The sequence below is a fragment of the Durio zibethinus genome, chromosome 7 (genome assembly GCF_047325235.1).
Source record: "Durio zibethinus cultivar Kanyao isolate XHJ-2024 chromosome 7, ASM4732523v1, whole genome shotgun sequence".
Lineage (NCBI taxonomy): Eukaryota > Viridiplantae > Streptophyta > Magnoliopsida > Malvales > Malvaceae > Durio > Durio zibethinus.
Window position 1 is genome coordinate 13,365,661 of NC_143168.1, and position 16,773 is coordinate 13,382,433.

The 16,773-nt window shown below is 29.1% G+C and overlaps 2 protein-coding genes across 2 annotated transcripts; one reads left to right on the forward strand and one right to left on the reverse strand.

The window, feature by feature from the left end:
• The first annotated feature begins 9,987 nt into the window (after positions 1-9,987).
• On the forward strand, positions 9,988-12,800 carry LOC111276774 (uncharacterized). Its single transcript, XM_089764328.1, has 4 exons — positions 9,988-11,467; positions 11,550-11,600; positions 11,931-12,043; positions 12,738-12,800. Exons 1-4 carry the CDS (start codon positions 9,988-9,990, stop codon positions 12,798-12,800), a joined length of 1,707 nt encoding a protein of 568 aa, XP_089620454.1.
• A 715-nt stretch (positions 12,801-13,515) lies between these two features.
• LOC149518008 (uncharacterized) lies at positions 13,516-16,397 on the reverse strand. Its single transcript, XM_089764338.1, has 2 exons — positions 15,693-16,397; positions 13,516-15,105 (listed from the first exon to the last, which is right to left on the reverse strand). The coding sequence occupies exon 2, from the start codon at positions 14,372-14,374 to the stop codon at positions 13,640-13,642; it is 735 nt and encodes a 244-aa protein (XP_089620464.1). The 5' UTR covers positions 14,375-15,105; positions 15,693-16,397; the 3' UTR covers positions 13,516-13,639.
• Positions 16,398-16,773: the final 376 nt, after the last annotated feature.

A 16,773-nucleotide genomic window follows, 5' to 3' on the forward strand; every position in this document is an offset into this window, starting at 1 on the left:
AAAAAAATCTATACAAAAAGGTTCAATTTTATTAGGTTTTTAGATAACAAATATATTTGTTGGCCTGACTCTCAGAGGTCCCCAGTGTCATAACGTCTAGATCCGGGGATCTATCGCTAGACATTGACTTGAAGGAGTTACCACTAATCTTTTTTATCTAGGTGCGATTGGCCACCTAAGGAATCTATCCTTTCAGGGAATACCTAAGTTTAAGGGTTCCTAAAAGAATAGGTTCGGGTCTACTAACCAGAACAGGGTTCGAGAGTTCGGTTACGCGTGAGAAAGGTTATAGCACCCTCACAACGCCCATCGAAAGATGTTACCAATTTAATTTTGCGTTATCCAATAAACCTTAAAATTTTACCAAGTAATTAGTTGTTGGAAATTATTCTCAATTGACTCAAATACTTTTAGCAAAAAATTGAGAAAATCCCCTCACTTCAAGAGTATGCAAGAAAACTACTGTTTCACTTACAGAGGCTCTATTGTCGGATTATTTAAAAAAAAATAAAAAAAAAAAGAAAAAATGACTGCTTTTGTGCAGGGAAAATTGATACTTTCAACTTTTCTCCAAAATATTTTTAGAAACTTTAATTTCGAGAAAAATTGATACTTTCAACTTTTCCTCAAAAATCTTTTTTGAAAATTTATTTTTAAGGAAAATTGATACTACCAACTTTTGCCCAAAAAATTTTTTTAGAAAACTTTAATTTTGAGGAAAATTGATACTTTCAACTTTTCTTCAAAAAAAACCTCTTTTAAAAATTTATTTTTAAGGAAAATTGATACTTACAACTTTTCTTCAAAAAAAACCTTTTTTAAAAATTTATTTTTAAGAAAAATTGATACTTTCAACTTTTTCCCAAAAATATTTTTTAGAAAGTTTATTTTCAAGAAAAATTGATACTTTCAACTTTTCCTCAAAACTTTTTTTTGAAAATTTATTTTTAAGAAAAATTGATACTTTCAACTTTTCTCTAAAAATATTTTTTGGAAAGCTTATTTTCAAGGAAAACTGATACTTTCAACTTTTTTCCAAAAATATTTTTTTTGGATTTTATTTAAAGAAAATAAAATAATAAAATAAAATAAAATAAAAGTGAAAATAAAAATAAAAAAAAGTAAAATAAAAATAAAAATAAAATAAAGATAAAAATAAAAGAATATTAAACAAATATAATAATAATAATAATAAAATAAATATATAAATATATAAAAAAAATAAAATGAAAAAAAAAACCTAAAACGACTCGGCTAACGGCTTGGCTTGGCTTGGCTTAAAGAAGAAAAACGGCTCGGAGACGTGGCTCGGCTCGAGAAACGGCTCGCACTCGAGTTGAACATAGGGCGAAAGTGGGTCGACACTCGGGTCGGGTCGGATCTTTGCAAAACGCGTGGATCCTCTGGGTACGGCGTCGTTTTGGGAGGGTGTATAAGGCTGAAAGTCAATTTTTTTTTCAGAATCCCTTCTCTTCTTCTCTCTCTTCCCTTCTTTCTTCTCTTCTTTCTCTCTAAAATCGCGAAGAACTCCTATTGAATTCTCGTCGGATTCTAAAAATTTTTGTCGAAATCTAAGTTTTTCATCGAAAGTTCACAAGAAAACTAATCGATTTCTGAAAAAGTCACCGAAAACTAAAAAGTTGGCCAAAAAATTCAAACTTGGCCGAAAAAGTCACCGAAAAATTCAAACGTCATCAAAAAATTCAACCGAAATCTAAAAATTTTCCAAAATTTTCTAGAAAAAAACTCACCAAAAATCCTAAAAAAATTTTCACCGATTCCTAGAGCTATTTTAACATACAAAAATCATTTTTTAGCTTATGTTTCTTCTCTGTGTCTGTGTTTCTCTGTGTATTTTCTTCTGTTCTTCCAGCACTTATTTATAGGGATTGATCAGAAGAGTTTCTGATCAATCCCAACTCTTTCCGGGATTTGGATTCAATCTTTAAATCCAATCCCAACTCTGCCAATTCCCAAATCACAGCCAAGTTCATTTCAATCTTTTTTTATCTTAATCTTAACCGAAAATTAATCAAAATAAAAAGATAAATATATTAATAGATAACAAAAAAATTAGATAAATAAAAGAAATAGATAAATAATAATAATAACAGCAGATAAATAATAAAAATATTAATAGATAAAAATAAAAATAAAAATAAAAATATATGTTAAATAATGAAAATAAAAATAAAAGCCCATTAGAGCCAGCTAATTGGATCCAAAACCATGTCTAATGGGCTTAACCCAAATTCTATTGGACCAAACCCAATGAGCTTAGGTCCGGACTAAATAGGGTGTCTACAACAACTCAACTTTTTTTTTTTTTTTGTCATTTCTTTTCCCCTTTTTTTTTTTTTTACTTTTTTCTTCTTTTTTTATTAGATCAATTTTTTGAAAAGAACTAACATATGTGTCCACATGACAAATTGTTTCTTTTTTTGCCTTTCTTCTTTTTTTGTTTTTATTTTTTAATTAAAAAAATATTGCAATAAAAGAAATTGGTAAATAAATTTTTTAAGATAAAATTCAATGGGGGTATAGATGACAAAAGAATTTATATTCAATGGGTTTCAATTAGTTGGATCAATATGCGTGTATACTTTCTTTTAATTTGGGATCACATCGAGTTTTTTTATTTTTTTTGAAAATTGAGATCTGATTAGATGTTAGTTTAGGGTGTTTCTTACCATCCAAGTGTACATAAATATAAATAAATATATATTACTATTTTATTTTAATCTTATACTTATATATGTATTATATTAGTAAAGTTATTATCTAATACCTTAATTTAATAAATTCATGTGGTATCCTTATTTAGCTTCATTTTTTTTTCAATCATTTCCTTTTTATTTTTTTTAAGAAATTGACCTTTTTGAATTAGATAAATTTTGTAAGAAAAAAGTTAATAGATGTATGGATGACAAAATAACCTATATCATATTAGAATTTTATTTGCCCCAATCTGATATATGCGAATTTTTAAAAATTTGAGTTCCAATTAAGTTTTTTTTTCTTTTTTAAATAGGAGATCAAGTTGAATGTGAGTTTATATTGTTGTTTCTTACCTTAAGTATATATATGGAAATTATATTTTTTAATTATTTATTTAATTTTATATTTTTATATATGTATTATATTGATAAAATTATTATTTAATAACTTAATTTATTAAAAATATTATATTTATACATAATAAAAATATAACTATCCATCCATCTATTATATAAAATTTACTTAATTTTACTTTTTATTTGACCCTCATTTAAGAGGTTGATGTGACACCTTATGTTTCTTTTATTTTTTTTGTCTTTTCCCCTTTTTTTTTGTTTTTAAATATTTTTAATTTAAAAAATTTTGTAAAAAAAAAAATAAAGGTATCATGTGGTACTCTAATGTGTTTTTTTTTTGTTTTTTAATTAGATAAATTTTATAATACAATAAGTCAATGAATATGGATAGAAAACAATTTATATTTGATGGGTTTTTATTTGAGCTAATCCAAAAAGGTTGTAATTTTTTTTATAGGGATTGAGTTAGGGCAAATTGAATTTTTTAAGAGAAATGAAGTTGGTTTGACGATCTAATAATTGTGTTTTGTCTCGACTTATCTTGGAGTATATATAAAAATATATATTTTATTATCCATAACATAAATTTTGCATATTTTCACTTTCACATGTTGTCCTTTGGCTTATGGTTTCATTTTCTTCATTTTTCTCATTTTTTTCTTATTTTCCCTTTCTTCATTTTCTCTTTTTTTTTTCCCTCTTTTAATATTCCTTTTCTTCTCTCCATATTTAATAAATAATATTTTTAATATTTATGGTGGAACTCATTTGATTTTATTAATTAAAAATATTTTTCTTTATCCTTTTTTAACTTTTTTGCTTTTTTTTTCTTTCTTTAGATTTTTTAATTAAATAAAATTTGTGAGAAACTAATGTCGATAGTGGTATTTGCCTAATACTTTCACTTGTTTTTTTTTCTTTCATAATTCTTTTTGCATTTTTTATTAGATAAATTTTCTTATACAATGAGCATCATGATAGGATGATAAAACAATCAAATGTCCAATGAATTTTGATTTGTTTTGATTGGATATAGATGTTTTTATAAAACATGATACCAAATCAAGTGGAATTGATTTTTTTAAGAAAATAAAGATGGGTCAGACAAGGATTTAAGGTATATACATAAAAGTAGATATTTTATTATTAATATAAATTTATATTTATATATATATTTTATTAATAAAATTATTATTTAATATCATAATTTAATAAATTGATATTTTAAACTCAATGGAGTGTTTATGTAGCATTTTTAATAGTTTTTTTTTTTATTTTTCAATTTTTTATTTTGTTGTTTTTTCCTTTTTCCTTTTTCACTTTTTTTATTTTATCTTTTATTAGATAAATTATGTGAAAAAAGAGGTCTATTAAGATATTCCTGTCACCTATATTTGTTTATTTTTACTTTTGACCTTTTTATGTATTTTAATTAGATAAATTTTATAACAAAAATTGATGACGTAAGAATTATTTTTAATTTAATTTTATTAAAATTTGTATCAAAATAGTAATATTAAAAAAATAAATTATGAATTATTTTTAAATAATTTAAAAATATTTATTTTAATTAATAACAAATTCTTTATGATCGTCCATTAATTGGTGCTTCATTATGTTAACATACATCTCATAGACGTAGGAACAAAACCCCAACCACATATCACATTGAACGTGACCTTCACCCATCAAACTCTTTCTTGTACTATGTATTTCGTGAAATAGAACGATTAAATAATAGCAGTTGATAGTTTTAATGGCAATGAAATATTTACCATGATTTTTAAATTAAAAAAAATATAATATAATATTTATATTATAAATTTATTAGTTAATATAATATTTAAAAAATATTAAATTAAACATTTCACTTAAGAGATATTTATGACATTAACCAAATTTAAAACTCTCAAACTTTTTAGAATATAGGCTAAATATAAGCTCAATTCAAGAAAGACCCTCCTATAAACTCACAAAATAGATGTAAGTTCAGCCAAAAAAAAAAAAAAACCTACAAATCACAGCCCGCAAAACCTAGAAAATGCACGTATACAAAGCGTTACTTCCCTAATCCTTAGAGATCCTTTTAATATAAGAGATATAAATATTTATTAGTTTTTGTTATCACTAATATTACACGTGAATATTTATTTTTAATTGACATTCTTAAATTATAATTATATATTAAATATATAATTACATATATTATGTCCAAATAACTTAAACTTACATATTAACAGAAATTTGCATTAAAATATATGTAAAATTTTATATAGGATTAGAATTTTATTTTATAAATTGGATAAATTCTATTAATTAAATCATTTATTTGATGAAAATGTAAAATACTTTTAAAAATCTTATTAATATTTACAATATAAAATATTTAAAATAATAATAAAAAATATAATGAAAAAAAAATATTTCTATCTTTTCAAATGCTTCAATCTTGCTTAATTTAATCTCTACAAACTAATAAAATTGCTTTAATTATAAAATCATAGAAGAAGAGTTATGCTACTTATCCTGCCAATTTTGTTTTAAATATTTGCACCACTTGACATATCATATAATATTACCTCCATAAAAGAATAAGACTACTTGAAGTTAAAAGAATATTTGTCTCTTGAAGTTAAAAGACTATTTGTCTCTTGAAGTTAAAAAATTATATTAATAAAAATAGTTGGCATAAAGTCAAGTTCTAAATATCATTGTAGGCACATATTTTGTCCAAATAATAATAATAATAATAATAATAATAATAATAATAATAAAATAATAACAAAAAAGTCAAAAAAAATTTTGATTTCAACTCTAGCAATAGAAATCAAGCTACTAGAATAATTTTTTTTCTTTTTTGCCACAGACCTAACTCTACAACACCAAATTTAGCAAGTGTCAACCTCAAAAGTTTTTCATAATCCCTTAAAACATGTGATTTAAAGACTTGAAAAAGCTCTATAAATTAAGCCATAATATTGCAAAAAAAAAAGATACAATACACGAAAGGGGAGCAATACAGAGCCTAGGGAGGAACATAGAGAAACAAGGGAAAATATTGCCAAAAAAAAAAAACGGAGAGCAATTTTTGGGTAGATATTCAAAAGAGCAACACAGAAGTATAAAAAAAAAAAAAAACCATAGTCCTCCAAAAGGAGGAACTAATAACACAAAAAAAAGAATTTTTTTTAATCTAGGGGTTTGGGAATTTTTTTGAAGAAACTGGCTTGGGAATAGTGTTTAAGAGGTAAAGAGGGTTAACTTGGGATTTTTTTAAAAAATTTTTGTCATTGGAATTTAGAAAAACTTGAATTTTTTGATGATTGGTTAAATTATTCAACCAACAAAATCTAAAAAATTTTGAGTTTTTCGATGCTAGTTGAATTTTTCAATGGTGATCAATCAAAAACTAAGTTGCTGCGATGGCTGGCAAGGGAAAAAATTTTAGAGAAAGGAGCTCTAGGGGTAGAGAGAGGAGAAAGAAAAAATTAAAAAACAAATGATTTTTGCCTATTTATAGGCTAACAAAACAATGTCGTTTAGGTGTTTTGACCCAAGCCTAACCTACGTAGGATCTACGCGCGGACCGCCTAAAAACCTAACTTGGTAGTGAGTTTTTCTTTTTCTCTTAATTTTCATTTTATTTTATTTTTATCATATTTCATTTTATTATTTTGTTTTGTTTTTTTATTATATAATATTATTATTTATTTATCCATTTATTTTTTTGAGAAATAAATAAATAATGGTAAAATATAAAATTAAAATAAAGGGTTAGTTTATTAAAATAAAAATGAATAAATCTTAAAAGGTATAATTTTAAAAAAAAAATTTAAAAAAATTTGAATTGAGTATTTTATAAGCAAATATTTCTTGAATTTCGTTGAAGTGTTCGGATAATTCAAGAAATTATTTTTGTTTAATAATAATAATAATAATAATAATAATAATTTATTTGAATAAATATTTTAAAAATATAATTTTTTAAAGAAAATTGAAAGAGTTCAATTTTCTTTAATTAACACAAATAAAAATAAAATTTAAGATTTTACTGGTGAGCCAAGATAATCTAAAAATTATTTTTTACTAAATAAATATTTATTCAAATAATAAAAAAAATAAAAATAAAAATAGTTCTTTAAATAAATCTCCTAATTATTATAAAAAAAAGTATTTTTGGATTTTATTAAAGAGTTTAGATAATTCAAAACAAAAAAAAGAAAAAAATATTATTTTATAAATAAAGATTTATTTAAATAATAACAAAAAACAAGAAAAATAATCGCAATAAATATTAATTAAATATTTAATTAATTCTCTTAATTATCATCAATAAAAATAGTTTTATTTATGATCTCGTCAGAAAGTTTGGATAATCGTAAAATTTATTTAAAATTTTTAGAATTTCACCGAAAAGTTGAGATGATTTTAAAATCAGTTTAATAAAATTTTGAAATTTCACTAAAGAGTCGGGATAATCCTAAAATTAGTTTTAATAAATAAGCAAATATTCTATGATGAAATTTCGAGAATTTTATAAATGGTTAATTTTCTTGAAATTTTTTTCTAAATAAAGATTTTATATAAATTTCACCAAAGTATTGGAGAATTTGTAGAATACAAAATAACAATAATGTTGATCTTATAACAAAAATTTTTTTTCATAAATAAATTTTAAAAAATTAAATTTAAATATAAAAAAAATCACATCGTCAAAATTAAAGGATTATACATGTTTAATTGGTACCGTTCTCCAAATGGGTGAAGTGAGGGTACTAATACTTTTTTCATTCTTAATCATACTTTCGAACCCAACCCTAATTTCACAGACCTAATTTTTTTTTAGTAAATCTTAATTAATTTTAAGATTTTTATAAAAAAAATAATATTTTTTGGTAACCAATTACACCCTACAAAAAATTTGATGACAACTTTGTAAATTTTTATCAAATTTAGGGATCGAGTCCTCTTTGACAAAAAATCATTATGACAATCATAATATTACTTCAATGATGTCGAACAAGGAGCAAACACACAAGGACAATTTACAAATGGAAATTGATGATCAAAAGATTCAAAGAGTTTAAAGAAAGTTAAAATACAAAAAAATCGTTCCAGTATTCAAAAAGATTTAACTAAATACTTATTCAAATATTCAAAAAGATTTAACTAAATACTTATACTATTATTTAGCATAATAGTATTTGACATGTGTGGATTAGTGGTGAGGAGGTGGCCTTTCTCACTCAAGGAGATCCTTTAAGGGAAGATGTGGTGTTGTATCTGTGGCATCATAATTTCAGGTTACTTGTTGTCACTAATAAATTACAAATACTTTATTAATGTATAAAAAATTAATCTCTTTGAGTGAAATTATTAATTATTTTTACTATAAACTCATGACTTTCCTCTTTTCCATCTCTTATTCTAAGAATTAGCAAAAGTTTGCTAATTGTTTATGAAAAAAAAATTTAGTAGTTAATGTCATTCCTAACAATATTTGTATATATGGTATCTTTACAATAATATTTAACTGTTCTTCACTCTCTCATATGTGTAAATGCATGGAAACAACATTTCAAAGGATAGGCCAATGGGTTTTCAATTAAAATAGTTGATACAACTGGGGTTGGTGATGCATTTGTTGGAGCAATTCTAGTTTCAATGGCCAAGCAAACAAATATCTTCCATGTACTTTCTTTCCCATTCCACATTACTTTTTTTTTTCTGGCTTTGATTTCATTTTTTTTTAGTAGTGATTGCTTGAGTCTATTTCTAAAGAAAATTATCCCATGTATGGGTAATAGAAAGTTTTTAAATTCTGCAAGTGATTTTATAAATTTGTAACTTGTCTAGATAGTTATAAATAAGGAATTAATAAATTAACATAATCACTTAACTTACATATATCAATTAATAAACACGCTTGTAAAATTTTAAAATTTCGATTTACAAAAACATAATCCTTGTTAATAATGTAAAATCGGTTTATTTCCATGCAGGATGAGGAGAAACTGAGGGAAGCTTTTGTTGTTTGCAAATGCTTGTGGATTGTGGAGCAATTCCAGCTCTTCCAACTAGTTCAGATGCTCTTGAGCTCATTATGTCCAAGGCCAAAGGAGTGCCCCTTTTCCCATCCACAAGGACTTGCATGCTCTTTTCTTCTGTTTCTGTTTTAGTTTCAATTTTAGTATACATATATTTTTCTCTATAAAGCTAAATAAGTTGTTGGAGATATTTTAATGGGAAATTACACTGCAGTACTATGTTTAAGAAGCTCATATACATGCGAGATTTGTTTACTACGTGTTACGTTAGAACAAAAAATAAAAAAAGATTAATGAAATATGTATTTTAAGGGCAACTATTATATTGTTATGATTAAGATATTCATGTTAAAATTATCATATTAAATCATCTTGCGGGAACATTGTAGCAGATTCTATTAATTTGAGTCTTTTTGTAATACTTGGTGATTAAATTCCTTTATTATATTTGAGCAAGACTAAGTTGTTTTCTTAAGTTGAGTTGTAGAGGATAGTGTGCATGTAGCAGTTTAAATGCTTCTTAGATAAATAAAATCATTTATTTATAAAAAAAAAAAAAATCGAAATATTTGCAAAAGATTATAAATAAAAAATTTGAAATGTAGTTTTGTTATAAATAAATTTTGTTTTACAAACATTCGTATTTTTATATTTATTTTCATAGTTATAGATTATAAATTATAAATGTCTCTTTAAACAATAGAATTTGAGTGATGTAATGGGCCACTGGAGGTGGGGTTGGGTCGGGTCAAAAAGCCCATGCAAATCAAAACCACGTAGTCCCACAAGCAACGAAAAACATGCTTTTCTTGGGGTTTCTCTTTTTCTCTCTAAAACCCTGAAATCGGTGGCCACTGCTCGAATGGATGGAGATGTATTATCTCTCCAGAAAAATTCTCAATCGCAGGCTCTTCCCCTTTCTTCGTTACGATCTTTCTCCTCTTCTCTTTTCTCTTTCCTCCAAATCACTTCCTTCTCTCTCTTCCATTCCCCAAACCCTCCTCTTACCTAAACCCTGTCCGACCCCAATTCTCAGTTTCCATCAATTTCACACCAATTCGTCTCCAGATTCTTCAATTCCTTTCATTTCCTCAACTGGGTCTTCCTCATTTCCTCTCACGGCATTCCCATCTTCTCAATTTTTCGGTAGATATAATTTTCGCTGGTTTCGAAGTTTCTCAGCTTCATCTTCAGGGCTAAATGCAACTGCAAAGCAAGTTTCGGAGATAATCTATTTGATTAGAAGAGGTGAGAATGATTTGGAATCCAAGTTGGATAATATGAATGTAAGTCTATCTGAGGCATCATTAATTACCATTTTTCGGACTTTAAATTACGAGAAAGTTTCTGCATTGCGTTTCTTCAATTGGATTCGAAGGTCACATCCCGAGTTTTATGATAACTCTGACATTTGTAGTTTGGTTTTTGATAATTGTGGGAGATTAGATGACTTTGACTTAATATATGTTCTTTTGCACGATTTTAGGCTGCACGGAATAGTTCTGAATCAAAAGGCTTTTGGTTATTTACCTATTATTGTTTCCAGTAAAGCTGCAACAAAGAAATCTATAAGCAAAGTGGTTGAGGTGTTAAACGAAATCGGTGGATCATGTGGTCTTTCTGGAATCCATGCTTTGATTGAGATGTTGTGTGTTCTAGGATCCTTTGAAATGGCTGAATATGTGATTGCAAAAACAGAGATGAGGTTGTCAAAATACAATTTGTTGATTAGAGGAAGGTGTCGTAGAGGTCATTTTGAAGAAGCAAGAGAGATACTTGATAGGATGATCAAAGTTGGTTGTAACCCAAATTCCCGGACGTTTAACTATCTACTCAGTTGTTTATGCAAGAATGATAAAGTTGCTGAGGCCTGTCAACTGCTTGAGCAGATGATGGAAAGCAGCTGTGCTCCTGATGCAATAACGTTTGAGGTATTCATATGTTATTTGCGTAGACTTGGTATGTTAGATATGGCATTGGAGTGGCTTGATAAAATGGTGTCAAGGGGTATTGAACCTCGTGCTACCACACATGCTGCCTTTATAAAGGGCTACTTCAAATTGCAGCGGTATCAGGAGGCACACAAGTATGTGGTTGTTTGTAGTGGGAGGTGTAAGAAAGTGAGCAATATGGTTTACGGTTTGTTGGCGAGCCTTCATAGCAAAAGGGGAGATCCTGTCATTGCACAAAGTATTCTTTCTGAGATGATAGAAAAGGGTCTCAAACCCAACTTTGCAGTGTATAGTACTGTCAATAAGCAGCTCCATAAATCAGGCAGAGAAGATCTGGCTAGAAATTTGGGGAGCAGCCTTTCCAGCTTGATTTCACAGTCAAGTTCTGATAATGGTTGATATTTGTCTTACATTTCTATAAGGGGAAATTTACTGCTGATCTTCTGGTTCTAGTTTTATAAATGAGTTCACTGCAGGTCCACAAGCTAAAGCAGTGAGTGCTTTTTCCTCTGGTCAATCATGTACAAGTAACCTAGGATCAAAGCTTTTTCTTTGCAAGATATTTTACTATGGTTCCTTAATTTAATAAGCAGATAAGAATCTCAACTATATGATCAACCGATGGCAACAAGAGAAGAAAGTTGACTTGTTTGAGTTGCCTCAACATTTTTCTTCTTGTGAATTATAGTGGCAATTCTTTTAAGCCTTTGTTTTAACTTCTTTAAACATGGATTTTTGTTTTTTGTTTGCTCATTGATGTTCTTAACAATAGCACGCCATAGTTTATCCTCTTGATTTGATGTTCTGTTTAGCGTGTCTTGGTCATAGTTAAACTAAAGGTTTATTTGGATTGACAGTGAGATTAGTTCCGATGAGATTGAAAACAATGATAGAAGTGAGATTGGTTACTGTAGTGGTGAGATTAAAATCAGTAGTGGAATATGGACGTAAAAACAGTTATAATGGTGAGGTGAATTGTAGTGAAAATAAAAAATAACTATTAAGGACATTAAAATAAAAATTATATGTATTAAAAATTTTATATAATTTAAAATTTATAAAATTAATAAATAATTAAAAAATTAATTTTATGTTTATTGATAAATAATTGAAAATTAAAAGAATAATAATGTATCCAATAATATTTTTATTTTATTACATTAATAAAACTATTTATTATTTCTAAATAAAAAATGAAATTGGAAAAACAATAAAAAAAGAAAAATTATTAAGAAAAGATATTTTAGTAATTATAATATTATGTAAAGGGTAAAAATGAAATAGAAGAAAAAAAAAGTTGGCCACTGAAGGCAACTGGAGGTTTACTTTTCAGTGCCTAAAAACCACAGAAGGCACTGGATGTTTGACATCCAAGTGGGTGCGAGGTTCAGTTGACTGACCTTACACTGGAGGTCCAGTTGATTTCAAACAAAGCCCAAGTGTCTAACTAGCCTGCCGATTTTGCCTCTTTTCTTGGTTTTGTCAACCAGGATTTTTCCTCTTGTTCTTGAGGTACACATTCTTTAAGCATGGCGGATAGAAGTAAACTAGGATATTTTGCCGTCAGTAAAGAAAATCTAGCATTCTAGTGTTGCATCCTTGGAACTAAAGATAGCTTCCATATATGTTGCGGACTGTGCAATGATGCTTTTGCCGTTTTGAAGGCATTGTATGGAGATTCTCCTCCTGCGATTGTGCTTGTTGGCCATAGCTTGTGTTCGTGTTAAGGTCCTTGTATCTTTTATTGCTTTACATAATTCATTTTCAAGAGGAAAAACAATAAATGAGAAAAGTATTCACCCTTTTGAGAACAATAATCAACAGGGAAACGTGCCAATTGCCTAGAAGAAGTAACAGTAGAAAAGTTGCTGTTTTGTTTGTCCTTAGTAGAATCGTCTGTTATATTTGTTTTTGATATACATATTTCTTATTACAAGTTACTATCCAATTGATATGTGCAATAATGTTTGAGAGAAAATTTAAATTAAAACATGAAGAATTAGTTTTACTTATACGAAAATAAATCGCTATTAGTGGAATGAATCGAGATATATTACTGTTTTGGTTAGGGTGGAAGAGAACAGGGGACGCTGGAGTGAGGCAATGGGAGTGGTAGTTACACAACATACCCATTTTAGTAAAATGGGCGTAGAATAAAAATGATATGATAGATACAGTTTTTCAAAAATCTTTGGGCGATGGCCCTCTGGCCCCAACGTGGCTCTGCCACTCCTACTGAGGGAGATCCTAACGCTCTGTTTAGATTGAGGGGAATGGAGAGAAAGGAAGGATCCGCAGGATAATGGGAGATCCTTCTTTTGTTTGAATTGGGATTAAATTTTTTAAAAAGGGAAGGGGTGTTGAGCATCCCCTACCTTTTTCTTAAAATCTTTCTTTTTTATTCGATTAAAAAGAAGGGAAAGGTTAAAATTTCTAAAAGCATAAAATGATTATTATGCCTTTATATTTTTCTTTAATTTTTTTGAAATTGAAATTGAAATATTTCATTGAAATAATCTGATTACAGTCAACTTGTACGAACTTAGCAATTTCACTAGGATAGTCTTCAACTCGATGTTTTGGCTTCAGATATCTGTAGAGCATACTTAGATGAAGGATGTGCAACTCTATTCTTTTTTCTTGTTACATGCATTACATCCACTGCGCAAAAGAGCATCAATTTCGATCTAGCTTCTTCATTTACTGTTCCCACCGGTGAGAGATCAGGTTCTCCTTCCTTTAACTTCTTAATTGTCCCAAGACTGTTTCGCACCATTGTAATACGCGAAAAGCCTATATCCTTTGTAAGCCCCATCGCATGGGCTGCCGCCTCCGCTTCTGTCCATATTTTCTTCCACACCTTCCGCATGCTTACATCCTCCACATTTGTAAGATCTGTTCCAGCTTGATCCGCATTACATAGTAGTTTGTATCCGCTTTTGACCGAATACACACCCTTGTTGTCACAGAGCCAAACAATATCATCCGATGACCCCAGCCTACTTATCGGCAGGGCAGATATAATCTTAGCTTTTGTTGGGGCGAACATAGATTGTACCAGCTCCTTGTTCCAGCACTTCATATAAGGGTCTATAAGTTCGCTCACTCTATTGTTTTCATCTAAAAGGGATTGGGGTGATTGGACCGTGAAAGGCCATGATGAAGGAAGCCATTTATTCTTCCACATTGGGATATCTTGTCTGTTTCCCACCCTCCATCGTACCCCTTTTTCCAGCAACTTTCGAGCTCCCCAAATACTCTGCCAGGTCTGTGATGGATTCTGATCCAAACTTGCCTCCATAAACGAACAGTGTGGGAACACTTGGCCTTGAGAACCTAGTAAGCTAATGATGTCGTTCTAGTAAGAAGATGCCAACCTTGCTTACCTAGCATTGCCGTGTTAAACTTTCCGAGTTCTCGAAAATTCATTCCCCCTTTTGATTTTGGCAAAATCATTTTCTTGCAATCCAGCCAGTTTATACCTCTACACCCCGAGCCTTGTATCTACCTATAGCCCCCAATAATGCTATTAATTTCCTTACAAAGGGACTGCAGGAGCATGAAACAATTTATGGCATAGGAAGGAATTGCTTGAAGTACAGCCTTCACAAAGATCTCCTTTCCTCCTTGTAATAAGCATCTGTTACTCCAACCACATATTTTCGATATAATTTTCTCATCTGAAAGTGTTATACCGATCACGGTCCACCATGGAAGGCAAGTTTTTTTTTGGGGCTAGCTGTTGCCTGGACTGCAAACAACCTCTTCAGCTCCTCTATCTGGTCATGATTAGTGTTGCTGCTAAAAAATAGAGTCGATTTATCAAAATTGATTTTCTGCTCTGAGCTTTCCTCATATTTTTGTAACATGCTCTTTACCTTTTTGCCTTCATTTCTATTTGCGTTCATAAAAAATAAGTTATCATTTGCAAAAAAACAAAAGTGTGTGATTCGGAGACCATAGCGGCTAGCTCGAACTCCTTTGATAGTACCTTCTTCTTGGCCTTTGGTTAGTAAGGCAGACAATCTTTCACTGCATATAAGAAATAAATAAGGGATAGAGGGTCACCTTGTCTCAGGCCTATACCTGGACGGAATTTGTCATTTAAAATGCCATTAACAACAATTGAATAGCAGATTGAAGTAATGCATCTCATGATTAGGGATACCTATCTCCTCTTGGAGCCTAGTCCTTCCATCATAGATCTCAAGAAAAGTTCACTCCACTCTCTCATAGCCTTTACTCATGTCTAGTTTTAAAGCAAAGAAGCCAATTTTACCACCTGTCCTGTTTTTAAGCGAGTGTAGGAGTTCATAAGCCACGAAGATATTTTCAGTTATAAGTGGATAAAAGCACTTTGGGACTCATTGATGTAGGAAGGTAAAACTAGCTTAAGCCTATTTGCAAGCACTTTAGCTATAACTTTTTAGAGGACAGTACAGAGCTTAATGGATCTAAATTATGTGATTCTCTTTGGTTCTTTCGCATTAGGAATTAAAACAATATTTGCGTGGTTCAACTGGCTAAGACTCCTCTCCCCATTAAGAAAAAAAAGACAAAATTCAACAATATCATTTCCCACAATATGCCAAAATTCTGATAGAATAAAGCATGCATACCATCAAGTTTTGGGGCGATTGTTGGTTGCATTTGTTTGAAAGCAGCCAAAACCTTATCAACTCTAAACTCTGCAAGCATGAGCTTGTTCATGTCGTCTGATACTCTGTTTTCAACCGCCCCAAAACCTCTTCCATGTGATTGCAACCTGAGAGTGAAATAGCTATCTAAAATAATTAGTGGCAATATTTTGGATCACATTTTCCTCTTCGCACCATATGCCATTGCTATCTTCCAATCCCCTAATGGTATTAATTCTCTTCCTTTGACTGACTTTGGCTTGAGAAAAACCTGTATTACGATCATCCTTTCGGAGCCAGTCGATCTAGATCTCTAGGCCCAGAAAATAATTGCATGGTTCAGTTTATCCTGAATCTTCTTGCCCTTCTGCAAATTCTCTTGACTTGGAGTAGAAATTGTAATATAATCGAGCTCCGTATCAAGATGTTCAATTCTATTGTCCACACTCATGCACTTCTCCTTATGAGACTATAGCAATCAAGCCCCGCTATATTTTAGCTACTGAAAGAATTCATAATTTTTGTGCTACATTCTTCCTCAACCCACATAACCTCAAAACCCTTGTTTTCGCTTTATTTTAAATTCCCTATACTGTCTCCTTAGATTGGGTTATGATCAGAGATTGATAGAGAAAGATGGTTAACAGAGTAGTATGGAAATAAGGTCACCACCCTTGGTTCGCTAAACATCTATCCAGTCTTTCTGGAATGTTTTGGACATGTTATTTCCCCGTTCCCAAGTTTACCAAGGACATACAAAGCCCACATCTTCCAGTCCCGCTGCATATAAAGCTTCTTGGACTTTTTCCTAATTGGATCACATTATATATAATATTATATTATAGCATATATAAAAATTTAATAAAATTTGTTTATATAAATATTTAGGTAAATAATCTATATTATTAACAAATAAGATAATTTTAAATAGTTTTATTCAATCAATTATTTAACTTTTAAAAATTTAAAAATTTACATTTATTTAAATCTTTCAAAGTATATAAATTTTATCCTAATTTAAATTTAAAAATTAATATAAATTAAAAATTTAAATTATAAAAAA